Raw genomic sequence first — 26,958 nt, 5'->3', positions numbered from 1 at the left:
CACCCGTCATGTGACAGCGCAGGGCTCTCACCACCAGAGGGGGCGGTGTCTGGGCGCATGCGCAGAGGTGGCAGCGTAGGGAGGCGCAGTTGCAGGTTTAGCCATGCCGGGCTTGCTGCTGGGCGACGAGGCGCCCAACTTCGAGGCGGACACCACGCAGGGACGAATCCGTTTTCACGATTTCCTGGGAGACTCGTGAGCATCGTGGGAAGGAGGATCGGGAACGGGGGACCTCGGCGGGAGGGCGTCAGGGTAGGGGGATGACCCCGAGGCCGGCCCGCGGGAAAGGGGCCGCTCACCGCGCAGCAGACAGGCGCAGGGTCTCGGGGGCCAATTGCCTTCCGCTTCGGGCGCCGAGAGCTTGGGTTTTATTTCCAGATGGGCAGGGCCGTTCATTGTCCGTCCCTGGGTGGAAGCCTGGCGGGCTTTCCCCAAAAACGTTCGTTTTCTCGTCGTGGAGCCGCCGCGGTGTGTGTGACATGGGCCGGGGGCCGCGATGTGCCAGGGGAGCGCGGTAGCGAGGGGCGCGCAGGCCCCGGCGAGCTCGGGGGAGCCGCCTCTCCCCATCCTTCCTGCGGGCTGCGCAGCCAGGGGGCCGGCAGAGCTCACCACGGGCGAGGCGGGCCCAAGGAGAGCAAAAACGGGCTCTGAAAACTGCAGAGCCCGGGCAAGGGCAAAGCCAGGTTTGCCAGGGCACAGCCCAGTCCAGGGCAGCCCCAGAGATCAGCTCGCGTGTCACGTACGTCCCTGGAGAGTGAGCCTGGGCTTGCGAAGGTGTGTAATCGAGCAGTAGCAAAGGGTGGTCCTGTTGGAGCCACTTGTTGAAAGTGGAAAGCTACTTGTCTTTAGGCATTATTTCTGCAAAAACCCTGTTGCTCCATTTCTGGCTGGAGCAGGAGAATGCTGGCACAGCACATTTAGGACTCGCTTTCTGCAGTGCTTGGCAGGGTTGAATGGTTGGTTGAGTCCACTTCTGTCAGTGTTGTGAGCTTGGGCAAATGGGGAGAAAAGAACCCTCTTAGTGAGAAAATGAGATGCAGGGCTTCTTAAAAGTGTATGTTCCAGCCTGAGCACCCACATGATAGCTTTCTTGGGCAGCTTCTATCTGGGTTTTTGCTGCCTTTTTTTCAAGTAGTGCATATATTGTATAAAGAGACTTACAGCACCACTGGCCAGGTCACTGCCCTGTAAGTTCTGTTAGTGAGCCATCTGCAGGGTGCCTCACTGTATCCTTCCAACTCTGTTCCCATTTCTCTAAGACAGAACAGAGGTGAGGTGTTCCCACAGTAGTCTCTGTACAGTACAATATATACAGCTTTTTGTCTGTCGTACAAACCGAAACAACATCTCGCCCTAATGCCATCTCCTGCTCTCGTCTTTCAGATGGGGCATCCTCTTCTCCCACCCGCGGGACTTCACACCCGTCTGCACCACAGAGCTTGGCCGGGCAGCAAAGCTGGCCTCTGAGTTCAGCAAACGCAATGTGAAGATGATTGCCCTTTCCATTGACAGTGTCCAAGATCACATGTGCTGGAGCAAGGTATGGGGCATGAGGAGGCACAAGGGGAGCTTGCACTGCTGCCTTTGCTCTGAAGGCCGGAGGAAAAGTTCACACAGAACAAAGCAGAGGCTCGGGATTACATATCTCAAATCCCAAAGCACGTAGGATAGGAGTGGCTAAAATTCAGAGCAGGAACAGGAAGGTCTACTCCATTTTCTTGGAGCACTCCACAAAGTCCAGGGCACTCTAGATACTAACACTTTGAAATAAGAGGAAAATAATATTACTGCTCTCCCACCAATACCTGAAAGAGTAACACATAAGTGAAGGTGGTGCCAAAACTTGAAGGAAAGCAGTCTCTCCATAGACCTTCAGAAAGTTCTGTAATAAAACAGGAAAGGAGGCATCAGAAGCGAACAGGCAGTCTTCAAAGGGTACAATTCATGCCCAGACATGGAAAGGAAAACAGAGAACAAAGAGGGACATGTTAAACTTAAAACCACAAGCAGAAGATTGTTAAATCTAAAACCACCATAAAAGGAGTATATAAAAAGATAGGAATGAAATAGCTTGCTGAAAGAACTTAAACTAATTAAAAACTTCAGTTGCAGCCTCAGCAGTGGTGCGCTGCCAGGGATTAAGATTCCAGGCCTCACAGGTTGCAAGGGTGTAAAATGAGCATTTCAGACGGATACGGCCAGAGGATAGAAATCCCTGGGTGAATTACCTGCTTTTTGATTTGCTCTTAACACTGAGAATATTTTCACATTTTCCAGGAGTAAGACATGCATGCAATAAGAGGTAGTAAAAGTGAGAAATATCCACACTTCAACATTGTTTCATTACTGACTGGCTTTAGAAATTACTAAATTGGCTTTTTGCTTAAATTGACCTTCTTTCCTGAGAGGTGCATGGCTGATATCCCTCCAGGCTCCAGAATGATCTAGGAAAACTGGCGTACAAATCCCACTCCAGTGAGATTTCCATGCCGGTCAAACTGGCTGAAACCACCAAAGTAGCAGATAACGTCCCATTAAATATGGCAGAAAGTTTGTGCTCTTGTAAGGGAGTCTCATCTCATGCCTGGCTAAAGCCATGTCAAGTTATTGCTTTTACAAAGTCTTAAAATTTCCAAGAAGCTGTCAATGAAAGCAGGTTTGTGAAGGGCAGGCTCTTTTCTGCAGGGAGACAGGACGAGGTGGTAAGTTGTGGCAAAGGAGGGTCTGCAGGGATGCTTGGGGTTCAGCACACTCAGGTGATCTGGAAGAGGTATGAACATACGAACAACGAGCTGACTTTGCTAACATTATGGAATTATTCAGCACAACCTCAAGGTAAAATCAGAAGTTGCAGAACAGTCACTTGACACTAACTAATGGGAGGCAGAGTTTAGAAATGTTCAGAAAATCTTCCAGAACAAGCATGGAGAAAGGCAAAGGGCGGTATTCCAAGCTGCAGGGAGCTTTCTGTCAGGCTGGGAGAGGCCTCGCAGGCAGTGGTTTGGAAATGTCTGCTCAGCACCTGTGAAAAAGAAAAGTGTGGATGTCCACCAGAGCAAAGATCCAGCTGGTGAAGACTAATCCGTAGCAGAGTGGAGCCTTCCATGTTTGAAATTATCCATCTTGCAGGCTACAGAAGAACAAGAAAAGGTGGAGAGGGGGAACAAAGCTGCCTGCAGATTTGGGCAGGTCTCCTTCAGTGCAGAGCAACTGGGGCTCTTCAGCCTGGGAACAGGAGGACATGTTAGGCTGCAACACTGTGAGCAGTATGGGGAGCATGGAGGAGCAATGAACCTCCATGCATGCATCATAGAGGGTATAAGGGAAGGCAGGAATGTGATTGCTCTGCCCTTAGACCTTGCCTATACACATGATCCTTTTTCTTTCATCCTTGACAAAGCTTAAAAGAACTTCAGATAACATGGAGAGCTAAACAGGGAAAGCAAGTGTTTGGGCCTACCACAGGGCTGAGACTGGGGGCAGTGCTCTAAGGGTTCTCCTGCCCAGCCACAGGTTAAAAAGGAGGTTAACAGACATACAGAGCCTTGGCAGAAGCTGACTGTCTGGACAAAAGCAGACTTCATTAAATGCTAGACTGAAATCTAGAAACTGCAGGTTTTTTTTCACTAGATCTTAGAAATCCTAGGGGTGAGCAAAACTTCGGGCAGGCCTCTCTGTGCAGCATTTCTTTACATACCTATGCTTTCTTTTTGAATGAAGCTTCTAGCAGTAGTGAGAGGATGAAGCTGCTTTTATTTGGAGCACAGCCTGTGAGGAAGAAAATGGGCAGGAGAAATGGCTGAAATTCTGCATGAAACAACAAAGAAACTTCTGCTTGCTCTGCTGCCAAATTTCAGTGGGCAGATGGGGCCTGAAAGGTGAGACCAGAGTATACCAAATAATTCTCATGTCACTGCTCAGCTCTGCTTTCCCAGTCAAAGATGTCACTGCTGTTCTTGGGCATCTCTAGCCAAGACCCAGAGGTTTGCTCCAGGACTCAGAGCAAGCCTGTAGCTCAGCCAGGGTTTGATCCCACTCTCCTACCTGCCCAGTCTGTGCAGTGCTTCTCCAAGGGCTGGCTGAATGCATGAGCTCCATGAGCAGCATTGACTGCCATGTGCTGTGCATGTTGGAGGAAGCTTCGGTGTTCTCTGTGGCTACTGATGCCTTCACCTTTGTGAGTCAAGAGTGAATAAATCACTGCAGTAATGTCTGGTTTCAGCTTGGATGCTGGAAAGAAAATAATTTGCAGGGGAGTAAGCAAGTCTTGAGTGCCCTATTGCAAAATAGGGTGGGGTTTGATAGGCTGTTTTGTACAGAGATCCCCAGGCCATGAAATTATGTGCATTTTGGAACGAGTTACAGTACACAGGATTCAGATATTGCTTCTCAGAAACTCTCTTCATTCTCCAGCCCCCATTCTGAAGAGAGGAGGGGGGATAGTCACTGTCTGACCTTTATCTACAGCCTCCTGCAACACTGTGGGGCATTTCGCATGGGCTGGCCTCTCCAGCTTTGCTTTCCTTCCGTACTCTGCTTTTGATAAGGCTTGCCGGGGACAGCATTCCAGCCCCTTCTGCCTGCTCTTGCTGCCTCTGCCATGTCAAGCAGCAGTGGGCAGTGCCAAGAGGCATTAATTCCAACCCTGCCGTCCTTGAGTTCCCTCTAAGCAGGACTCAGCCTTTTCCCCTGTGTTCAAAGCCCAGGGAAAGCAGGGAGACTTGTACATTCAGATTACCAGCTCAGCTGATAATGCACCACAGTGGTGTGTGGGAAGCTTATGTCAATACTGGAGGCAGTTTTGTCTCCTTGTAGCATAAAGAGAACAGAGAGAATGGGCAGCTCTGTTCTGGGGCAGAAACTGCAGATTAAACTTGCTTTAATGTTGGCAGCTGATCTGCTTGTGCTGCCTTGAACAGGCTCCTCCCAGCCTTGCTGTGGCTCAGGATGACCTGTATGGGTGGTACTGCAAACTACAAGAATAACTTGACTGCTTTGGCCAAGTCCAGACCAGATTCAGAGATGCTCAAAATCCAGTTTCGCTGTGAACTAGGTCGAGTTTGGACTAGCACAAGGAACAACCTCATAAACTATGGTCACAAGGGAGAGCCTGCAAAGATGTGGAAGGGGATTGTTTTCTGTCCCAGCCATGGTTCACCTGCACTCAGACTTTCACTCTTATTTTCAGAAGTGTTTAAGCAAGCTAGGAGTGACTTGCTCTGTGAGACTAGCTCCTCATACAAGACCTGTGAAGTGTTCAACATGGTACCTTTGTTAGCTTTAGAGTTGCTGGTTTGGTCTGTCACTAGAGAAGCTGTACCTTAAGAGCACAGTCCAGTTCAGGTGTGACACCAACACATCTGTCAGTAGTGCTAGACTACTTACTCAGAGAGGGTCAGAAGAGGAACACCTCTGTTCTAAGGGCAGGGTGGTTACATCTCCCTGTATCAGTAGCATGGGCAGGAGTTCCTTATTTCTCCATACCCTCTTCCTGGGCAAAATAGCGGGTCCACAGGCAGTTCCAGAGGTGAGCCACAGGGTGTGAGCATAGACAGCCTAACAACTAACCTCTGAGAATGAGGCAAAGTGCAGCCTGGCATGCAGGTTTATGGTTCATCACCTGGTTTCTGGAAGCAGAGAAACTTCATGGAAGGCTGTGCTGTCTCAGCCTGCAAGTAAGGGGCCAGGTAAGTCACAAGCTTTGGGCCAAATAAGTCCCAGGCTCCTGTAGAGCAGCTGCTGAACACATTTCTGCATGGCCCCTTGCAGGACCTTGCCCCACACACGTAAAGCTTGCGTGGGGATCTCCTTGTCTGGCCTCTGCCTCCTGTGATCGTACCCACAACAATGAGCATAAGCATGCCATGTTTTGTCTCTGCAGGACATCAATGCATACAATGGGGGACAACCCGAGGAGAAGCTCCCCTTCCCCATCATTGCTGATGCAAACCGGGAGCTCGCTGTTAAGCTGGGAATGCTGGACCCAGATGAGCGGGACAAGGATGGCATGCCCCTGACTGCTCGCGTGGTGAGTACCTGGAGCACTGCTGTACAGCAGCCTTCTTAGCAGGAGGCTTCACCTGTTGTCCTGCCCTGTGTCTGCGGGGCTGGGTTTGAAGATGGGTACAGCTTACCCGGATGGGCAGGAGCATCCTCAAGAGCTAGGTTGACTTCCTTGGGCTAGATCCATGGGTTGTGCTGTAAGAAGAGGCTGGTGTAGCGCTGGCCTGCTGGCAGCAGCTCCATCCACCAGCTCATCATGGCTGTGGCTGTCATAGGACAGGTGACAAAAGAGCTTGATCTGCTGGACTCCAGTGCTTGCATTAGAAAGGCACAGGTCAAGGGGAAGAAACATTTCAAGTACCAAACCAATCTGGCATTAGATACAGGAGCACTCAGAGCATGCACTGTGCTCCCTGGGCATCACTTGTTGCTCTAGATCCCCACCATGGCATCTCCCCTGTCCCAACACCTTTGATCAAGTATACCACCTTCCAGGAAAGGGAGGAGCAGCAGGGCTGAGCAGATGCAGCAGACCAGTTGGATTTTACCCAGGCCCTGATCCTGTCTCTCTGTACTCAGGTGTTTGTTTTTGGCCCGGATAAGAAGCTGAAACTCTCCATACTGTACCCAGCCACCACTGGGAGAAACTTTGATGAGATCCTGAGAGTGGTGGACTCCCTGCAGCTGACGACATACAAGAAAGTCGCTACCCCTGTGGACTGGAAGGTGAGGAGGGGTGCAAAGCTCACAGCTGTCCACTGAAAACGTGCATTGAAATGTCAACCAGCCTCCTTTGAAGCGGGACTCACAGAGTGGGGAAAGCTGATGAGGTCATGCAATATGGGTTGCTGCAGTCTGGAATCAGCCTTAAGAACCTCCCTTCCCAGCCCTCAGTGGCCAGTGCCAGCAAATACTCAGCTTGGCCTTTCTGGCTATCAGTACTTGAGCTTTGTGCCAAGGCAGGTCCTGTCCTGTGATAAGGAAGGGCGCCACCAGGTGTCAGTGTGCCCAGGTGTGCTCAAAGCCAGCACAGCAGCAGGTGTGGGGCACCCTTCCCAGGCCCACACACTGCTCTTCTTCCTTTGAGACAGGAAAGGCCAGTGTGGGCACAGAAATTTACGTAGCATGTACACAGTAGAGACATCCTCATGGAAGGTTACTAGTTGCTTAGTTGTGGTCCCTCCTGCATCTTAAGAGATACACAGATTCCCCTCTTGTTCCTCCATATTCCCGTGGGAGTGCTGTGGGAAAGAGCTGGCCTGTGGGATCCCATTGGCAGGGCTGGCAGAAGGCACAGTTCTCCCTTTTGACATCACGCATACCTCCTGACGTAGTTCCCACTCAGTCCTCACTGCCAGCTCCAGGCAGAGCTGCAGGGGATATGCCTGGGGCATTGGGGCTGAGCGTTCCTGGAGAGGCAGGGACATGCCAGCTCCTCTGCTGCTCTCACAGTTCCCATTTGCTCCCCAGCCTGGTGACAGTGTCATGGTCGTGCCCACCTTACCTGATGAGGAAGCCAAGAAGCTCTTTCCCAAAGGAGTCTTCACGAAGGACCTCCCATCGGGCAAGAAGTACCTGCGTTACACCCCACAGCCAGAGTGAGCAGGTCTGACCAACCACCCTGCACATCATTTGGCATCAGGAGCCTTTCTTGTGTCCAGCTCCTGCCTCCCTAACACTGCAACCAGCAGCCCCGTACTGTTACACTGATGATGCATTGCAATACTAAACCAGTCCTCCCCATCCCTTTCACCCTCCACATCTTCTCAAAACTAAAACCCAGAGTGTTTTCTTGCCTTGGATCAGCCCCACAAGGAAGAGGTTAGCAGACCAGTGAGGGCTCCATAGCTTGTGCTGTGGAGTCTCGTTTCAGAATCAGCCAAGATTTTCTTGGAGGCACAGTAAGAAGCATGGCATCAGCAGCCAGGCCCCAGAGGGGTGTCCTGCTCAGTTCATGCACCTCCCATTAGGGAGTTTTTGGGGGTTACAAACTGCTGTGTGCCTTTCAAAGCAGCTGTCACTAATGCATTAACACCTTCATCTGGTCCTGTGTGTAGGGGAGGAGCTGCAGAGCCAAATCTCTCACTTCTTACTGCTTTCTCATATCTTGCTGGAAGTTGTTTTCAGGTTTTAGGGAAGAGGGAGTAGAGCAAATAAACTGATCTTCAGTACTACCTGCAGTATCCTGTCTGCCTCTGCTGGCATCCATGGCACCCCTGCACCACCTGCTTTGTTCCCTTGTGGCTGTGCCACTGGAATGTGTGCCCATGTTCCTGGGTGGGTGACAGCAGCACAGACTGACCTTGTTCTTGCTCTGTAAATAAGGCACTTGGGAAACACAGGTTGTCCCATAACAGAGTCTCAGACAAGGCAGGGGGCCCAGGGCAGCTGTGCTGCCTCTGCTTTACAGCAGAGGCTCAGTGGTGAGAAGGAGGCGAGGCCTGCTCCAGGAATGTGCCTCAGCCTAGCCTGTGTAAGAAGCTGGGGGAAGGGGGGGGGTGGTGTGGGGGGGGGGCATCCTGTGCTGCTTCCAGGGCATGAGCAGGCATGATACAAGCCATGTGAACTCCTCCCTGCTCTTCCATGCCTACATCTCTGGGATTTGTGAAGAGACGAGCAGTGTCTTAATAGAACACTAGAGAAGAAACCTGCTCACTGAATAGCACATAGGCTGTCTGCCAGCATCTCAGTGCCCACTGCACTCTTAAAGAAATTGGCTGGCTCAAGGCACAAATTTACCCCGCAGGAAGTGGGGACTAGCAGGGTTGATGATCATGGTGAGCAACACACTGGATGCAATGAGATGCCCTCCAGCATTCTCAGACCTGAATCCTGGGGCAGCACCTGGGATGTCCTTGGAAAACATCAGAGCCACCAGCTCCTCCTGCCAGCCATCACTGTCCTCTTTCATACCAGCATACAGGCCAGGCCACCTGGAGCACATCCTTCCCCAAACATGGCTGCATTTCAGAGAGCTCCCCCTTCCATTACTAAAAAGAAGTGGTTATATTAATATTTAATTACCTTCAGGAACTATACAGTGAAGATTGGTATTTTTTCCCTAAATAGCTTTAAAATGAACCTTCATTAGGAAATTCTATATTATCCCTATGTATTACTTTTACTAGAAGATAAAAACACCTGGATTGAATTTTGTTCCCCCTCTTGTACTGTGCAAGAAGTGGGAGGGGGAACTGCACTTTAAGGGGGAAACATCTCTCTTCTGTGTAGTTTTCAGCCTTATGGGGCTTGGCAGCTTCCCTGGTTACCCACAGCGGGGCTGCATGAGCTCGTGGTTCCTTACTGTTCCCTCAGCACACAGTCCTCTTCTTGATCTGGTTTCCTAAGGGAAAAAGGGCTGCCTGCTTCCTGCCCCGAGCTCTCCAGCTGACTGCCCACTTTCTGGAAGCTTGAGGACACAGCCCCACAGCAAGCTTTGTGCAAGCAGGCAGCTCTGAGCATCCCTTGGGAAGCCACAACCTCTCTGGGACACCAGAGAAACCACCTGCAAGTCAGGACAAGGGGGAATGAGTCTTCCCATCATACCAAGGGGCTTAAAGCTGGCAGGGGCAGACACTGGTCCCACTGCTGAGGCAGCCCATGAATTCTTGCCTGTTCCCCTTGCTACCGTGGCCCCAGAGGTGCAAGCCAGCCAGACGGACTCAAGCAAACACAGGGTTTGGTTCCAGTACAGCTCAAGTGGTTTTCTTTTAATCCCAGAGAAGTAAAATGCAACATTTGAGTTGGTAATAACATCCAGAGACAGAAATCCAAGCCCCCTACTCAGTAAAGTCATTTGTGTTTAAGGCACTCTGCAAAACCAGCTTTCCTCTTCTTCCGATTTTCCCCACGCGGCAGCAGAATACCTGGTTTGGTCGTTTCTCCATCATGACATCCACGCATCCTGGCTCTTCTCACCATCTCCAGGAACTGGCAACAGCAAATCCAGCAGGAGCCATCAGAGAAATGCCAGGAGGCTGGATCAGTGAATACAGATGGGCATGGGAAGGAGCACAGTGCCCAGGGAGGGGGCACAGGGCTTCAAGCTTCTGCAGGAAAGGGACAGGCACTGGGTGTCCTCCCTGCAAGCACCGATATGATTCCCTTCCTTTTCTCCCCCTGGCTCCAAAAGGAAATGGGAGTAGGGGGACCCTCAATCATACCTCCCTAGCAGTGCTCCCAAACATGCAGCAGCACCCCAAAATGCAGGGGGCTGGGGGGGGGAACCCAGCTGCCCCCACTGTGCAGCAGAAATGAACCCCCCAACTTCCAGCCGTCAATAAATAACAATAAATAACTTAAACCTCAAGTAAATAAATAAATAAATAGGTAGGTAGATAGCTAGATAAATAAATAAGTGACCCAAGGACAGGATAGAGGGGAAGGGGCACCCCGAGGCTCAGGGCAAGTGGAACGTGCAAGTGGGCATTTCCATGACCTGCTCCTCCCTGAGATAACAGGGTGCTACTGTGAAAGGGGGGTGCAGGGAAGGCGTCCCATGGTGTGGTTGGGCAACTGAACCCAGGGTTCTGGGTACTCGTCCCTGGCATGGGCTCTGCAGCCAGGGCTCCAGGTCCCCATCAGTACAATTGCAGGCCACAGGGATGTGAGCAAAACCCAACTCACACTGGAGCTCTACGGTGTTGCCTCCCTCCCTCCCTCTCCTCCCCTTCACTTGAACATAGAGCCCTGTGCCTGGGCTCCACCGGTGGGTGCTGCTGAGCTCACCCAGCACCTCCAGCTAAAGTGAACACACACCTTTTGTGAACATGCAAACCGCATGTTTCTGCACACTACTTTTGTAATTTTTTTTCCTTTTAAACAGGGAAATGCCCATGTGGACAACCCACACATCAAACCAAGTGAAGTGCATCAAACAGAGTTAAGTGCATCAAATCCAGCCATCAGAGGAGCAGGCACGGCAGCCCAGCAGAAGCCCAGAGGGGTGAGCACAGGCATGGCCCCAGGGCTCATTCAGAGCCTGCCTGCAGGCTGCAGCAGTCCTGGGAGCTCAGGCACAAGGCTATGGTCAGGCACAGAGCCTGACACCAGCACCAGGCATCACCAGGCACCTCCCTGGGGACACTGCAGACATACATGGACAGAAATGGCAGACACTGCTGTCCCAGTGTGGCCAGCCAGCACATCCCAATAAATTCAATAGCACCGCTCACCAGTATCCTCGCTCTCCCAGCCACCAGGCACCAAGGTGCTGCCACAGCATCTCCCCAGTCTGATGGCTGTACACAGCCCTCGAGTTCCCATCAGCTGCGGAACCCCTTCCACTGGCTTTTTAGCTCTGATGCTGCCAGAGACATTTCTGTCCCACTGGGTCAAAAGTACACATCTGCCTTATTTCAAACCAAAAGGTACTTAATCCCTCCTCTTTTCTCAAAGACTACAGAAAATTGTATTTAAAGTTTCTAACCCTTCTCCACACATGCTTTTTGAGAAACAAAACATCAGTGACAGCAAAACCTGCCATCAACCCCATATCAGAACAAAACCATGGGCAGAGTCTCATAAGAGTGGGGCATCTTCCCACGCTGGCAAGCTCCCAGTGGAACTTTTGCTCCAGAAAACAAGCAAACCAGAGTCCCCTCTTCCTCCAAACCTTTCTCACCACAAGGCTATAGCCCCCAGCAAAATCCAGGTGTAGGCACCAAAAGCAGCAGATTCCCAGCCCATAGTGAGGCCAAGCGGGAGGAGAAGGACCACCAGCCTCAGCATAGGAAAATGTGCGTCAAGGCGTCAAAATGCAATACTCCCAAAGGGAAAAATAAGTAAGAATCCAATCAGCAGCAAACACTACTGAGAATAATAAATAGCACAGGGATTTCACATGGATTTTTGGTCTAAGATGCCTGGGGAGCTCCTTTGCTGGAAGGGACCAGGGTGCACATCCCGTCCCGGAAAAGCACAAGCCATGGCCAAAGCTCTGCAGAGCAATGCCACAGAGATGTGCCAGCACACCACAGGAAGCAAAGCAACGCCGAGGGCAGTGCTATTAATGCCACATGAAAGGCTTTGCACGGAAGTGCCAAACACAGTGACCCTCCCCAGTTTCTCCTGGCAGTGGGGCAGAAGATGAGACCCTCCCAGTAGGAATTACCCACACCCCTAGGGCAGGTCAAACCTCCCATGGCGTGAAGGCAGGGACATGAGCTGGAGGAGCCACAGGGCTCATGCTGGGGCAGAGGACAGAGCAGAGAAAGCAGCGAAAGTCATAACCATCTGCCCAGGAGTAATGGGGCACCTGTGGCACAGGCAGGGCAGCCATGGTTTGTGCCTCTGCTGCATCTTGAGGGCAAGGTACTGGGAGGTGCAGGTCACAGCCCATAGCACCACACCAACCCAGAGGATGCCGGTCATCCAGGCAGTGAGGGGCAATGGGAAAGACAAATAAAACCCTGGTACTCTCCAAGCACCTGCAGCAGCAGGAGGCAATGTCCAGGCAGAATGCTCACCTCCTTCCCAGGCAAACCCAGGCCTGCCTTGCACAGCCTCTGCTCACATCCCTGCCTCCAACCCATGGAAAGGAGATCTCCATCCCTGCAGAGCATGGGGAGTTACTGCAAGGCATGCCATCCTCTCCATCAGCATCCCTGCCAGTAGCCATCCTGCTCTGTGGGTGGCTGAGAAGGAGGAGTCTCCACATGAGCCAGCATTTGTATGGAAAATGAGCAAGCACCCAACTTCTTGCAAAGGACTTGGGTCTGCACTGGAAGAGTGTGAGTCCCAGGTCACCTCCAAGCTGGTCTGGGCACCCCACACAGTCAGCGAGTACCTAGGCAGAGTGAATGGGCGCTGCTCCCAACTTCTCATTCAGCTGAGAATCGATTTTGCTCCTGTAAGAAAAACATCAGCAGGATTTGGGGAGGGGGGAAATGGGGTTGAGGAACTGCAAAGGATTAGTGCACCTTAAAACGAAAGGACATCTAATCTGCCCTTAGATCTCACTCCAAGACAGAAAAGAGCTATGGCATCTCCTACACTCACAACTACTCCAAACACACCCAGATGCATGCAAAACATGTCCCACTTTCCCTCAGCTGTGGAAAACCCATCCTGGGCAGTGGTACTGGCCAGCACCAGGCTCCAGCCCAGCACCCAGCACTGCCAGCTCCCATTCCACTCCCGGACCCTGTGCCCAGCCCCAGCGGGCAGGACCAGGGCTCGATTATCGATCCAAATGCATAGGTATAGACACCGTGGGGACACCCATGATCCAGCAGGAAGGGTCACCACAGGAGCCCTCCACGTCCAGCAGACATGGTCTCCACTTCTACCTCCAGCTGGGTGGAAAGCAACATTTGCCAGCGGCATGGTTTGATCACACTCATGCTCCTTGCACTGCCCTGCAAGGAAAGATGATTCATTTAGGTCAGACAGCCTCTTTGCCAGCCGCAAGCCCCTACAAGTACTTGATTCTGCTTCCTGGGAAATCCTCCAGCTCAGTGATCCCTCTTCCACGTGCCCGTGCCAGCCAGGCTCTCTTTCTGACTAAGAGGGAGGCACATTTCCAACCACAGCTACAAAGGCAGGAGAACCCAAGAGGTCTGCTTTGGCTCAGGAACCCCATTCATTTGCAGCAGGCTGACAGCTCCCAGGTCCTCACATACGCGCCCTGGCGCTGATCTACTTGGGAGGTATCACAACTATAGGCTGGCCTCGCTTGGGTCTCCACATGAGGACTTGGGCATCGTTGGCATTGGGTTTCACTAGTGCATTTGGTGGGATGGGCTCCATCCTGCTGAGGATCCGGGGCTGCTCCTGCTGAGTCCTTCCCACCAGCCGTGCCCGCTGCCCCAGCAGCTGCATGGGATCAACCTCAATGTCCACTCTCATCCTCCACTTTATAGTCTGCAAGATGATCTTTTCCTTGGTGGTGGTGTTCATGGCCACCAGCCATGTGGTAAAGCTCTGGTCCCTTTTAATCCTGGTCAGCAGCGGCACATTACTGTTACTTACAGGGACAGCCCATGTCACGCTGGGGTAGAAATTGTCATTCATGCTCACTGAGAACCTGGAGATCTTGTTAGTGGGCCCGACCAGGGTCACAGTTTCTGTGGTGTTTCCGTACCAGGGGTAGCTCACACCATCCGAGTCGCTGATGGCTTTTACTCTTCCTTCTCGCAAGTCGGGCAGTTCCCAGCTTGACCTAGTGAACAGGAAGGGAAAGGCTAGGTTAGCAGGGAAACAACAGCAACAGTGCCCAGCAAGCAACATGGAGACAAGCAGTATGGGAACTGTCTTCCCACCTGCAGCTAGCTTTCAAGGACCTCATTTAAGAACAAATTTGGCTTCAGTTCCTTCACCACGCCTTCAGGGCCAGCTGAAGCCTTTGTTCTGCCAGCACAACACTATTTTAATTAACCTGCAATCAAACCAACTGGGCCAAAACTCATTGCTGAACAGCCTTCTCCATCCACCAGCTGCAGCACTGTGGCCACAGCACTGGCCCCTTCCCGCAATAAAAGTCTGTGATCTTTATGCCTGTAGATACATGCTCCTGCACAGAGGCACACACAATAATTAGATACCACAATTACGCCTGCTGCTGGTGCAGTGAAATCCCTGCAGTACGGCTGGGGGGGAAATTCCAGCCCAAATCTTGGCTGACAACCATGTTAGCAACACTGCGGGGCTTCAGCAGGGGAGACAATCACCACATGGCAATTACAAACAGGGAGCTCTGGCGAAACCTCCTACGGAGTCCAAGCTCCAGCTCCAGATGTATCTAGAGCTGCCTGCAAGTGGCTACCATTCCCCTGACAGATGACAACCTCTGCTATCTCCCGTGTCCCCAGGTGCCCTAGTGCCACACACAAATGCATCTGCCACAACACAAGGACATGGGCAGGCAGCACCCCTAATGCCTGCACACACTGCTCCGCCTGCTGCCCTGGGCAAGCTGCAGAATGGACCCTGCAGCCATCTCCAGATCCATGTTGCATCACCTTTTCAAATGGCTAAAGACACAATGGCAGAGCCAACAGCTTTGTCCCGAGTCACCCGCACACCCAGCCTTGGGGAAAGTTGGTTTCCAGCAGCCATTTCTGCACAGCTTCCCCCTTTCAACAAGCCCAGGGGGCAACTCCCCCAGCACACCCACACACATGACACAGCCCCACGAAAACCAGCCACTTGTCAGGGACAGCGGCCACCAAACCCTCTAACGAGTGAGCTTCAGGCCACCCAGCTGGTGCGGGAGCCAGCTGCAGGGCAAGAGGAGCGTGAGGGCCAGGGCACTGCGAGGTCCGGTCTGATGGGGCAGGGATGGTGCTGGGAGCAGGTGCTGGGGTGAAGGTAACACCCGTGCATACCTGTGGGTGCAGACATGGGGTGAAGGTGCAACAGGCGGTGCGCGGGGGTGCTGCCCACACTGGATGCTGGGGGGGCCATGCCATACCCAACCCGGTGCACACCGTGGGGCTTCTGCATCCCCGCTCCCGCCCAGTGTAGCCGGGGCGCCCTGCCCGGTGCCAGATCCCGTCCCCCCAACCCAGCGCGCTGCGGTGGCGCCAGTGGCGGTGCCGGTGCTCACACGCCGAGGTCGCTGTAGGTGTTGTAGAACTCCATGTGGTTGCAGGCCTGGATCCAGCCCACCACCCAGGTGTGCCGCCGGGCGATGGGGGGCATGAGGACGCGGGCCGAGGCGCGGAAATAGGGCGTGCGGTACCGCAGCACCACCGGCGAGCTCTCCTCGATGGCGGTGGCCGCCGGCTCGATGGTAGCCGACACGTCCGACACCACGATCTGCTCCCGACGCACCCGCGCCTTGCAGGCCACGCTCTGCAGGCACCCCATCGCCGCCGCCGAGCCGTCGTCACCCGCCGCTGCCGAGCCGCGGGGCCGGGGGGGCGGCCCGTCCCCCAGCCGCCGCCGCCGCACGCCCGCAGCCGCCGCGCATCGCCGCCCGCGCACCGGCGCCCGCACCGGCGCCGGCAGGGCGAAGGCGCCGCCGCCGAGGCTCTTGAGGCCCTCGCCGGCTGCCGTACACCGGCCGGGGTGGGCACGTGCGCGGCGGGGAGGTGGGGCGAGTCCGCGGGCTCACCGCCCCGGAGCAACGCGAAAAGCGACCTCCCCACCGCCAGGGGGCGCCTCAGTCCTTCCGCGGGGTCCTTTGTCTCCATGGCAACAGGGTGCGTCACGGTGGGCGGTGAAACAGGAAGAAGGAATGCGCCGGGGCCGCCTGGTACCGGGGAAGCAGCGTGCGGTGTCCCGGGGCACAGCGGGAGGGGGAACTGGGCCCCGGCGGTGCGGTAGCGGGAGGCCACGGTGCCGAGCAGGGTGCGGGGTCGGTAGCCGGAGACTCAGGCCCGGGCAGGGGTAACAGGCAGGTTCCTCGCCCAGGTCCCATTGGCAGAACAGGCCGGTGACCGCCCGCCGCTTTCCCAAGCCGCCTCCTGTCGCCATGCCGAGCCCCCGGAGCAGCCGCGAGCGACGCGCCGGCTGCAGCAGCAGCGGCCGCCCCGAGTTCCTGTCCCTCGTGAGCCAGCGCAGCCCCGTCTCCCCCGACAGCCCGTCACGCCGCAAGGAGTCGGGCAGCTCCGCGGCAGCCTCCATGCCAGAGGAGGACTGCATGAAGCTGAACCCTTCCTTCCTGGGCATCGCCCTCAGCTCCCTGCTGGCCATTGACCTTTGGGCATCCAAGCGCCTGGGCGTCTGCGCCGGAGAGGGCTCGACCTGGGGCAGCGCCCGCCCCCTCATGAAGGTCATCGAGATTTCGGGGCACGGCATCCCCTGGCTGCTTGGTACCTTCTACGGGCTCTGCCAAAGCGACAGTTCAGCAGCCAGAGAGGTGCTGCTCAACTTGCTCTTCGGTGAGGCTGGGGACTCACAAAGGGGCACTGCAGGCAGGGGCTGGCTGCAGCCGAGGGGGGAGGATGGGACCTTGAGGATGGGGCAGAACTGAGCAAACCTCAGTCTTCCTGTAGCCCTGAGGAATCCAGCTGATGTTGAGTAACTGGTGCAGGCTCACCTGGGGTGCCTGGTAGCATGGGTATGGCTCATCGGTCACAGCTGCAACCACATACAGTGAAACTCCTAACAGGTAAACTGCTCCTGCAGTTGCACAAAGCTTTCAGGGAACTGAACTCACTTTTACCTCTTCAGCTTATCAGCACAGCGCATTCGAGGTGCAGCTTCCTAGTATTGAGACACCACCCCATTTCCTGAAAAGCTGATCTGACACAGATGTCTACACCCTTGGACTCCCTGCAGGTAGTGCCTGCATGGATTGTTCTGTATCAGCCAGTGAGGAAACTTGATTTAAAGCATGCATTTTAATCTTGTGTGGTGCAATATCCCCACCCCCATTCCCCCCTCCGGCAATGTCCTGTCCTACTAGTTGTACTTACTCATTTTTGCTCATTTAGAAGCTAGGAGCTCCAGAGCAAACAGACCTTTTCAGATTCCTAGTTCTTACTCTTTAAGTTACAAATTATTAGTATCTCACATTTGTAATCTGAATTGAAATTTGCTTGGTAGGAAACATGGGTTTGTGTATCTTATTCATTTAGCAGCACATGGTTAAATTACAGTCCCAAAGCAGAGCAGAGAAGGGAGCTGGAAGCCTCCGACTTAACGTCTGCTCCAAGGAGGTCGTTCCAGTACCAGGGCCTTGTCCAGCCCTCAACCCTCCTGGTCAGAGCCACCCACCTTTCTGGGGCCCTGTCCTGGAGCTGCAGCACTCACATGGGAAAGGAACGTTCCCTAATGTCCAACATGTCCAGGAACCATATCTAAAAAAAGCAGCTGAGCAAGGTTTACATGGAGGGGAGATTGTTAAATTAAATGATTAACCAAAGGGAATGAACTGAAGGGACCAACAGATTTGTTGTCCAGAAACAAGCCTTAGGACAAGCAGAAGTTGGTTTCTCTCACAAGACTTCCTTGAAGGAAGTACCCCCGGCTCTGAGCACTGTGCCAACAAAGCTAACACAGGGAGGGAGAAAACACTCCCTACAGGAGAAGCTGCTCTTGCCAAATACTCACTCAACACTCCTCACAGATGCTTTACTTCAGACTTTTACTGTAACGGCCTTTAGTTCTCTGGGGGCAAGCCACTATTTTTTAAAATCATTGTTTATTAAGCTACTGAAAACCAAAGTGTGGTTAACTTCCTGGCATCATTCCCCCCAACAGCAGGGAGAATTTAGACTGCAGGAGCTCTGGCACTACAGAGGCTCAGGGCCCCCTCATACTGAGTTGTGGCTGAGTGCTTGCAATGGGTTAGTCATTCATGCACATCTGTTTGACCCCTACCCACCATCGTCAGCAAAGCGATGCTGACTCAGCACAGGCTGTCACGGAGTTGTGGGGTCTATTAACTCCTCTACTGACTTCAGGTTAAGGGTTGGTTTGAGCCCCGAGTCTAGTCAAGATCAGATTTTACGCACAAAAGCCCTTGGGTACAAGCCAGACAGAGACCTGTTGTTGGCTGTGGCAGGCAAATGTCTGGCATGCAAGGCTGCATGCAATAAGAGGAAAGATTGAAGAGACGCTCATGCTGGAGAAGGCCAAGCATTGGGATGCTCTCCCTGCCTCAGTACTGTAACCATGGGAAACACTGCCTTCTCTTAGCTTGTTTTGGTAGCCAAGTGCTTTCTCTTTAGCTAATGGCTTTGCTTTGATTCTTACTTTGTTTTCCATGGAGGGAAGAAAAACAACTTAAAATGAACAAACACAAAACCAAAACTCACTCACTGTTACTGTTTCCTAGCATTGCTGCTGGATCTCGTGATGGTGGCAGCGGTGAAAGGGATTGTCAAGCGGCCACGGCCCACCCACAACAAGATGGACATGTTTGTCACCATCTCAGTGGACAAGTACTCCTTCCCATCGGGCCATGCCACCAGAGCTGCCCTGGTCTGCCGCTTCGTTCTGCGCCACCTGGTACTAGCCGTCCCACTGCGGGTCCTCATGGTGCTCTGGGTTCTCATTGTCAGCATTTCAAGAGTCATGCTGGGCAGGCACAACATGACAGACGTGCTCTTTGGTCTGCTGCTGGGCTACATGCTGTACAGTGTGGTGGAGTACTGCTGGTTGTCCCCGCTCAGTGCGCCTGCCCTCTTTGCACTCTGGAGCCATTGATGACTGGGTCCCTCCCAAAGGAAGAGACATGCACCTGGTTTTCTAAGCATGCACATGGAGGGGATATTGGGACTTAAGCTCATACATTGGACCCCATCTATCCCACCAAGACTTCAACACTAGCGGCGCTGCAGGCTCCTGGGCCTGCACTTTGGTGCCGTCTTGCCCTGTTGGGCAGGGTGTCTACAGGCAAAGCATCTGCACTGACTGCTGTCCCATTAAAAGAAACAAGCAGTCCCTGCAGAGCCTAGGAAGGGGTCAGCACATTCATGTGGCAGCTCACAACTGGTACTGTGAATCTGCATGCTGTTGCTGGGCACCTGCTGCATTAGCCCATGATGTATGTGGTAGTTGTGGCTTCTCTGAAAATACACTGATCATGTTACAATTACGAGTGTGCCCTGCACAGCCTGGTGTATAAAATATGCCTGAAGGGCACTCTCTAGGGTCTCTCCTCAAGTTTGTGAAGGACACTGCCTACCTAAACAGTGCATCTCTTCCATTGCTCTAGATTTAAGTACTATACAGAAAACAGATCTTAAAGCACTGAGGCCAGAGGCACCTGGCTCCCAGTGTCATGGGGAGAAAAGGTACAATCAAAGGTTTGGTCCATCCATGCTATCTCCAAGACAGCAAGTAATGGAGGAAGCATCTGCTAACAGCAGCCTGCTCCTGAAGACCTTGTGCAGAACTTCATAACTGCTTTTCCCCTCCACAGGGATTTTAGTCTACCGGGGATACAGCACATTCAGTAGTTCCTGCTTGCCAGTATGCTACCTGACAGCATACTGCAGCATGAGTCCCTTCCCCGTAGCCCACCAGCCAGCAGCTCACAATCAACCAGGTAGCCCAGGAACTGAGTCTTACCTGCACCTCCTGTAGCAAGAGGCTCTGGCTTTGCCAACCACCACCACAGCTCCCCATGCTGGCTGGTGGGCTGGCTCTCCTACCCTGGCACCATTAGTCCTGGCAGCCTGTATTTTACAGAAAACTGCTTGTCTTTGGCAGAAGAGCACCATGAGGTGCTTCTGTAATAAGCCAGTGATGAGACTGAGCCAGAAAAGCACAGCATCCACACCAACAAGAAACACAGCCAGGTAGAGAATGAGGGCTCTGGACTGGACTTAAATAGTGCTCGTGGCATGGGGAAGTAGGAGTTTCAGCCCAGGGGAGGCTCATCATGGCCATTTGGGTCTCTTAGCACACTCAATGCCTGGAAAACATGGATTAGGTCATATTAAAACCAGTCAGTGTCTTATGCATGCTGTTTCTCTGGGTGAAGTGTGCAGGAGCAGCCTGAGGGCTGCTGGTACAAGCATCCTATTTCTGTCCGTCACCCACTGTCAGTTATACAGAGGCTGCAATGAAAGCACTTGACACAGCAAGGTTCCCCCAGAGCTGAGCCCTGAGCTAACAGCTGTGGGTTGGCACTCCAGCAACCAAAAAACCCAATCACCTGGTTGCAGCGCATCCCTGGCAGTGGGCTGGGCCAGTTCAGACTGTGCACAGCAGCACACAGCCACTCCACCAGCCCTCCCACCTCAAGGCAGAGATGAGTTCTCTGGTGGCTGCAGATCACAGGCTTGCAGCACACTCCAGTGTGGTCAGTGTTTGGGGTGATTGGGGTTACTGAGCTGTGCCAAAACATCCTAGCTCTACTCTTTCCCAAACACAGGGTGCTTTTTGTCCAAGTGTTCTTAGAGCCATTGGGATCTTCCTCTCCAGGCAGAAGGAGTATGGCAGCAACTCTGTGCATAAGTGGTTTGTTCCTACATACATGTGCATGCCAAAAGTTGCTCCCAGCTCACTTGAAAGACCCTCCACAAGCTGCTTGGTGGCACCTGCTATCTCCAGTGCACAGCCCCACTTTGTCATGGGCTACCCAGCCACCCTGTCACCTCTGCTCTGTTTTCTTTCCACCTTCCCCAGGGAGACCTTTGGTCTCCTTTTGTGATAATCACTTGTAACTGCTGGTGACAAGAGACTGGTGGTTTCTGCTCAGTTTGTCCCATAGTACCTCTGCCCATTGGGGAAGCCCTGAGCAGATGTGTCTGCATGCACTGCCCAACACACACTACATCCTGGCCAGGCATGGGGACAGTGGCTTTCCCACTGACATTAACAAGCTGATCTTGACTGAAATGCCATGGTTTGTCCATGATGCACTCCCACAGACACCTGTGCCTCATGGTGCAGTTCAGCCAGGTAATGAGCCCAAGCATAGGTGGGGGCAAAGTCCAAGGCTGTGCCGTCCCTTATAGCTTCCAAGGAAGAAGGGCAAATTCAAAGGCAACCTGCACAGAGATTTCATAGCACAGCAGTGAGGTTGAAAGCTGGAAGTCCTCTGTACCTGTCACCTTGGCCATCTCTGCAGAGCCTGAATGAGCCAGAAGCCAGCTGCAAGTGGAGCTGGGAGAGAAGCACTGACAGTGCTGCCTGCTTGCCATTCCCGTGCTGATCCACTTGCCGATCTGCCGGCCTGGTAAGAGATGCTTTTGATGCTTTTCAACATACAGGCAGAATGTGGATGGCAGCTTGGTGCCTCTGGCCAGACAGAGGTCAGCCTTGTCAACAGCAAGGGACAGAAAGAGCTTTATTACACCTTTATTACACCTTTATTTACTGCAAACATACTATGACTTTTAGAAAGTTAAAAACCTCTCAGCTGCAGAGCTTGGCCTCTCCAGAACCCTGCTCTGGGGCAAAGCTCCTCTGACACAGGAGAGCAGATTTCCCCTGCAGCCCCCAGGGGCTGTCCAGCTGCAGGTGTGCCAGGAGCCAGTGGTGTGGTCCAGAGCCACCTGGTGCCAGAGAAAGCCTTTTCCTAACCGGCCCCACCACCCTGGCACCAGCGACACCCCAGAAGCACAGTGCTCCTCACACCCAGGTCCCGCTGGCCTCACCTGTGACTCCAATGGCCCAGGAGTGAGCTATGGCTCCAGGGACACTGTGCAAACATGCCCAGCCCAGGGGCAGGGGGGACATAGGCAATGTGGTACCTGGTGCCAACGGAGCAGCTGGAACCACGTGTGCCCCCAGGTACCATGGTTGGGATGATTCTCTGTCATGGTTTAAACTCAGAGGGCAACTAAGTACTACCCAGCCGATTGTTCACTCCTTACACCCCCTGGGATGAGGAGGAGAATGAGAAAAAGGTAAAACCCATGGGTTGAGATAAAAACAGCTGAAATGAAAAAAAAAAATGAAAGGGAAAAAAGAAATGGGAAGAAAATCCAAGAAAGACAAGCAATGAACAATACAATTGTTCAGCACCTGCTGACTAATACCCAGCCTGACCTGAGCAGCAATTAGTCCCTTCTGGGTGACTCCCCTAAGTTTATATACTGCACATGACATGCTGTGGTATGGAATACCCTTTGGCTAGTCTGGGTCAGGTGTCCTCTCTCTGCTCCCTCCTGGCTTCTTCTGCATCTCCTCACTTGCAAAGCATGAGAGACTAGAAGTCGTCAAAGGTAATCACTACTTAGAAACAAGTAAAACATTGGTGTGCTATCAGCATTATTCTCAGACTAAATGCAAAACACAGCACTACACAAGCTACTAAGAAGAAAATTAACTCTATCCCACCTGACCCCAGGTGAGGTATAGGGACATCCTGATAATCAGAGGTAAAAATTCAGAGCAGTATTCGTTTACTAAAGACGCACACCAAAGGAACTGCCTGCATCTCCACCTTTCCTGCAACCCCATATCCCCACAACATCCCTGCTGTTGTCTCGTAGTCCCAGACAAAACTTTGCGGGCTGCCCCTTAGTTTGTGATCATTTTGGAGCACAGGACCAAACTGCACAGCTGCGACCCATGCCTCTAAACCCCGTTCTCTGACGCTGTCTCCAGGCAGAGACCAGAGGTGGAGGGCAGCATGGCAAAGAGGGTGGCCATCATTGGAGGGGGCAGCAGCGGGCTGTGTGCCATCAAAGCCTGCCTGCAGGAGTCATTGGAGCCCATCTGCTTCGAGAGGAGTGGGGACATTGGAGGGCTCTGGAGGTTTGAGGTAAACCGTGCCGGCCACATGTCTTGCTGGGGGTCAGCACTGCAGCAGCGGGGGGTTCAGTGCCTGCTGCTGGGGTGGCATGCAGCCGGCTGTGGCAGGGTCCTGAGGGTGAGCTGAGGGCAGGGGCTCTACATAAAGAGCCACCACATGAGCCCCAGCCATCTGTCCCCATCATGGTGCCTCACCACACAAGGCCATGCCCCACTCCTGCAGGAGCACCCCGAGGAGGGCCGCGCCAGCATCTACCGCTCTGTCATCATAAACACCTCCAAGGAGATGATGTGCTTCAGCGACTTCCCCATACCTGAGGACTTCCCCAACTACATGCACAACTCCAAGGTCATGGAGTACTTCCACATGTACGCCCAGCACTTCGACCTGCTCCGCCACATCCGATTCAGGGTGAGAGCCGCCAGGGTCTGGGGTGAGCGGTGAAACAGGCCCGGGGCACAGGGTGCCTGACGCCCGCTCCCCTTGCACCCAGACCAGCGTGTGCCGCGTGTCCAAGCGCCCCGACTTTGCCATCTCGGGCCAGTGGGAGGTGGTGACGGAGAGCGAGGGGAAGCAGGAGGCGGCCGTCTTTGATGCTGTGCTGGTGTGCACCGGGCACCACACGGAGGCCCACCTCCCGCTGAGCACCTTCCCAGGTACTGCCTCACAGCCGGGCATGAGGAGAGACCCCAGAAAGCTTGGCTGTGGCAGTCCCTATTCTCCCTATTGCTCTTCCTTCTGGCCTCAGCATTTCCCTGCCTTGAGACAGCTCCAGGAGAGCTCTCATGCTCCCCAGGAAAGGCTCTGCCAGGGCCAGAGACACCCCCAACTCAGTGTTTCAGGAGGTGACCCTCCAGCCCAGCGCCCAGGAAGCCAAGCATCCCTGCTCCCTGCCCACAGGAATCAACAACTTCAAGGGCCACTACATCCATAGCCGAGACTACAAGGACACTCGGGACTTCACAGATAAGAGGGTCGTTGTCATTGGGATCGGGAATTCAGGGGGAGACCTGGCCGTGGAGATTAGCCAAGCAGCCAAGCAGGTGAGCATCAGGGTGCCAGTGGGGTGCCAGTGGCCAGGGCAATGCCTCGTGGGACACTGCCAGCTCCACAAGGACACCGGCACCAACGTGCTGGCGCAGCCACTGCTCTGTCCTGGTACTCACTGGCTCCCACTGGTGTTGGCTCCCACTACCACAGCCTTCGTCAGCTGAGACTCGATCCTGTATGGATACCCCAATTTCCATCTCTGAGCCCTGGGCTGGGGCTGCCCCTGGGCCGCTCCCTACTTCCCTGCCCCTGCTGGGTGCTGACCACCAGCTCTCTCTTGCCCCCTGGTCTTCGCTGAGTGCTTGGCCAGCAGGAAGAGGACCTACCCTGGGGCAGGGACGTGTCTCCCCCATGCAGCCCCTCAGGACCTGCAAAGCCTTCAGGAGGCAACGCTTACTTCCTTGCCCAGGTCTTCCTCAGCACCCGCCGTGGAGCTTGGATCTTCAACCGTGTTGGAGATCAGGGCTACCCCATTGACACCATCATCACCACCCGCAGCAACGCGTTCCTGAAGAAGCTGCTGAGCCAGTCCATTGTGAGCAACTCTGTGGAGAAGCAGCTGAACGCCAGGTTCAACCACTCACTCTACGGCCTGAAGCCAAAGCACAGGTGCCAGCAAATGCTCCCCCTTCCCAGGAGGGACCCTCTGCCTCCCACGTGTCCAGCACTGCTCAGCCATTCCCATGCTCTGTGTGCCTGAGCTGGGCCAAGGCACCAGCCCTGGAACCCTGGTTAATAGCTGTGTGGTGCCCAGGCAATGCTCCAGGGAGCCACCACGGCCCCTTCCAGGGACCCTTGGTGCAGTGCATTGGCACCTGCCAAGCATCCCTGTGGGAACAGCCCCACTGGAAATGAGCATCCCTGAGTACCCGTATCCCCAGAGCAGGGAGCCATGGCTGGAGCACAGCACAGAGCAGAGACACCCACTGCAGCACCCTCATGGCTTCTTGTGCTTTCAGGGTCCTTGACCAACACCCAACCATCAACGACGACCTGTCCAACCGCATCATTTCGGGCAGGGTGCTGGTGAAGCCAAACATCCAGGAATTCACAGAGACATCTGCCATCTTTGAAGATGGTACCAGGGAAGACATTGACGCTGTGGTCTTTGCCACAGGATACAGCTTTTCCTTCCCCTTCCTCGAAGGCTGCGTGAAGGTGGTGGAGAACCAGATTTCCCTCTACAAATTCATGTTCCCCCCTGACCTGGAGAAGCCAACACTGGCCTTCATTGGCCTTATCCAGCCCCTGGGTGCCATCATGCCCATCTCTGAGCTCCAGAGTCGCTGGGCCACCCGCATCTTCAAGGGTAAGCGAGACGAATCTCCCCTGTGGCTGTAGCCCAATCCTGCATCCCTGGAGCTGGCATGAATGGTGCCCAGCCATGGGCATCCAACTGCACATGCCATCCTCGCAGTGGGTGATGGCATGGCCACTTTACAGACTGGCTTTTGCCTGAGTGGCACAGGGACATCTAGATCCTGAGCCCCAGGGGCTGCTCCTTCATCTTTCAAGGAGCTTGGGCATGCCTCAGGTGCCAGACTGTCCACCACACTGGAGCTGGCTGGGGTACCCCACCCGGGCAAGGGCAGCACCACAGTGATCACAGCTGCTAATGTGGTGCTGCACTGCCATGCTGTGGTTCATTCTCCCCAGGGCTAAACAAGCTTCCCCCACGGCACTACATGGAGGCAGACATCAAGCAGAAGAGAGAAGCAACAGAAAAACAGTAAGAGACCCCCCAAAACAGGGAGGGCACTGTTTCGGGTACAGCTGAGGTTGGGCATCTGTCCTGTCCTGTGCTGCTTCCAGACACACTTGGCATTGCCAGAAAATGGCAGGGATGAACTCAGCTGCTCTAAACCCACCCTTCTGATCCTTTCCAGTGGTGGTCCATCCAATACCACCCTCTGGGCATGCAGGGCCTCTGCTGGTTCTGCCTCCAGCAGCCGCTCACCCTCCATGTCCACAGGTACGTGAAGAGCCGGCAATACACCATCCAGGTGGATTACATCCCCTACATGGATGAGCTCGCCTGCCAGGTGGGGGTCAAGCCCAACCTGCTCACCCTCTTCCTCACCGACCCCAAGCTGGCACTGGAGGTAGCCTTCGGGCCCTGCACACCATACCAGTACCGCCTGCGGGGCCCAGGCAAGTGGGCCGGTGCCAGGGAGGCCATCCTCACCCAGCGGCAGCGCATCATCAAGCCCCTGCAGACACGGCTCGTGGAGGAGCACCCATCAGCTCCCACCATGCCCCTCTTCTTCAAGCTGGTTGGAGCTGTGGCCATCCTTGCCATCGGTTTTGCTTACTTGTAGGTGACCCACAAGTGTGGGAAGGGATGTGTCGAGCATGCAGGCTGTTCATCTCCTGCCCCCTGGTAACCTGTGCACCCCAGTGCTGGCAGGACCTCTCCTCCTGCCCCACATGGCCCCGCTGTGGCCACACCACAAGCCCAAGATGCACAGAGCCTCTACAGCTCATGAAATAACACCCCAGCGCCCGATCTCTGCCTTTCCCCAGGAAGCCACAGGCAGGGACAGAAGAGGAAACCTGCTCATGCACACAATAAAATCCAGTCCCTCTTAGCCTGCTCTTTCAACCCAGCAGGGACACACCAGGCTTTTCTGTCACCTCTAACCCAGCCATGCCACCATGGCACACTCACACAAGAGCTGAGCGGCAAAGGCACAGCAGACTTCCTAACTGGATAAATGTGTTAAACAGAGACAGGTGTCTTTCCCGTTATTGGCACCACCATGATACCCTGTGCGCCCATAGGACTCACACGGCTTTGAGGT

General features: G+C 54.0%; 4 protein-coding genes and 1 long non-coding RNA gene across 7 annotated transcripts; 3 read left to right on the top strand and 2 right to left on the bottom strand.

Moving 5' to 3' along the window:
* The first annotated feature begins 42 nt into the window (after positions 1–42).
* Positions 43–8,177, top strand: PRDX6 (peroxiredoxin 6). The gene is made up of 5 exons (XM_061345503.1): positions 43–195; positions 1,384–1,540; positions 5,882–6,028; positions 6,583–6,729; positions 7,474–8,177. The coding sequence occupies exons 1-5, from the start codon at positions 104–106 to the stop codon at positions 7,603–7,605; spliced, it is 675 nt and encodes a 224-aa protein (XP_061201487.1). The 5' UTR covers positions 43–103; the 3' UTR covers positions 7,606–8,177.
* On the bottom strand, positions 3,698–6,573 carry LOC133207981 (uncharacterized). The gene is made up of 3 exons (XR_009724204.1): positions 6,135–6,573; positions 4,045–4,230; positions 3,698–3,768 (listed from the first exon to the last, which is right to left on the bottom strand). It is a non-coding gene; the product is annotated as an uncharacterized LOC133207981 (long non-coding RNA).
* Positions 8,178–11,171: 2,994 nt separating the features above from the next.
* FAM78B (family with sequence similarity 78 member B) lies at positions 11,172–15,927 on the bottom strand. Of its 3 annotated transcripts, none has more exons than XM_061345497.1 (2): positions 15,551–15,927; positions 11,172–14,164 (listed from the first exon to the last, which is right to left on the bottom strand). In XM_061345497.1, the coding sequence occupies exons 1-2, from the start codon at positions 15,811–15,813 to the stop codon at positions 13,642–13,644; spliced, it is 786 nt and encodes a 261-aa protein (XP_061201481.1). In that variant the 5' UTR covers positions 15,814–15,927; the 3' UTR covers positions 11,172–13,641. The 3 variants fall into 3 exon arrangements, with proteins under 3 accessions (XP_061201481.1, XP_061201485.1, XP_061201484.1); XM_061345501.1 differs by having other exon boundaries at positions 15,778–15,873; XM_061345500.1 differs by having other exon boundaries at positions 15,330–15,830.
* Positions 15,928–16,393: 466 nt separating this feature from the next.
* Positions 16,394–19,492, top strand: PLPP6 (phospholipid phosphatase 6). Its single transcript, XM_061345502.1, has 2 exons — positions 16,394–16,829; positions 18,731–19,492. Exons 1-2 carry the CDS (start codon positions 16,421–16,423, stop codon positions 19,099–19,101), a joined length of 780 nt encoding a protein of 259 aa, XP_061201486.1. The 5' UTR covers positions 16,394–16,420; the 3' UTR covers positions 19,102–19,492.
* Positions 19,493–22,915: 3,423 nt separating this feature from the next.
* Positions 22,916–26,885, top strand: LOC133207972 (flavin-containing monooxygenase 5-like). Its single transcript, XM_061345485.1, has 8 exons — positions 22,916–23,116; positions 23,330–23,518; positions 23,601–23,763; positions 24,008–24,150; positions 24,567–24,766; positions 25,117–25,466; positions 25,814–25,886; positions 26,130–26,885. The coding sequence occupies exons 1-8, from the start codon at positions 22,985–22,987 to the stop codon at positions 26,473–26,475; spliced, it is 1,596 nt and encodes a 531-aa protein (XP_061201469.1). The 5' UTR covers positions 22,916–22,984; the 3' UTR covers positions 26,476–26,885.
* Positions 26,886–26,958: the final 73 nt, after the last annotated feature.

Source organism: Neopsephotus bourkii, unplaced genomic scaffold, assembly GCF_033783945.1.
Source record: "Neopsephotus bourkii isolate Nb327-2 ecotype Australia unplaced genomic scaffold, CSIRO-AGI_Nbou_v1 NB_234, whole genome shotgun sequence".
Taxonomy (NCBI): Eukaryota; Metazoa; Chordata; class Aves; order Psittaciformes; family Psittacidae; genus Neopsephotus; species Neopsephotus bourkii.
The sequence above is the reverse complement of the archived record's forward strand: the minus strand, read 5'-3'. Positions and strand labels throughout refer to the sequence as shown.

Bases quoted from the DNA above. Each gene is read 5' to 3' on its own strand.
- PLPP6 (XM_061345502.1), top strand. From the start codon at position 16,421: ATGCCGAGCCCCCGGAGCAGCCGCGAGCGACGCGCCGGCTGCAGCAGC. The intron at 16,830-18,730 runs GTGAGGCTGGGG...ACTGTTTCCTAG, and splicing joins GCTGCTCAACTTGCTCTTCG to CATTGCTGCTGGATCTCGTG.
- LOC133207972 (XM_061345485.1), top strand. From the start codon at position 22,985: ATGGCAAAGAGGGTGGCCATCATTGGAGGGGGCAGCAGCGGGCTGTGT. The intron at 23,764-24,007 runs GTACTGCCTCAC...CCCTGCCCACAG, and splicing joins CCCGCTGAGCACCTTCCCAG to GAATCAACAACTTCAAGGGC. The intron at 24,767-25,116 runs GTGCCAGCAAAT...TTGTGCTTTCAG, and splicing joins GGCCTGAAGCCAAAGCACAG to GGTCCTTGACCAACACCCAA.
- FAM78B (XM_061345497.1), bottom strand. From the start codon at position 15,813: ATGGGGTGCCTGCAGAGCGTGGCCTGCAAGGCGCGGGTGCGTCGGGAG. The intron at 14,165-15,550 runs GTGAGCACCGGC...CCTGTTCACTAG, and splicing joins ACCTACAGCGACCTCGGCGT to GTCAAGCTGGGAACTGCCCG.
- PRDX6 (XM_061345503.1), top strand. From the start codon at position 104: ATGCCGGGCTTGCTGCTGGGCGACGAGGCGCCCAACTTCGAGGCGGAC. The intron at 196-1,383 runs GTGAGCATCGTG...CTCGTCTTTCAG, and splicing joins CACGATTTCCTGGGAGACTC to ATGGGGCATCCTCTTCTCCC. The intron at 1,541-5,881 runs GTATGGGGCATG...TTGTCTCTGCAG, and splicing joins ATCACATGTGCTGGAGCAAG to GACATCAATGCATACAATGG.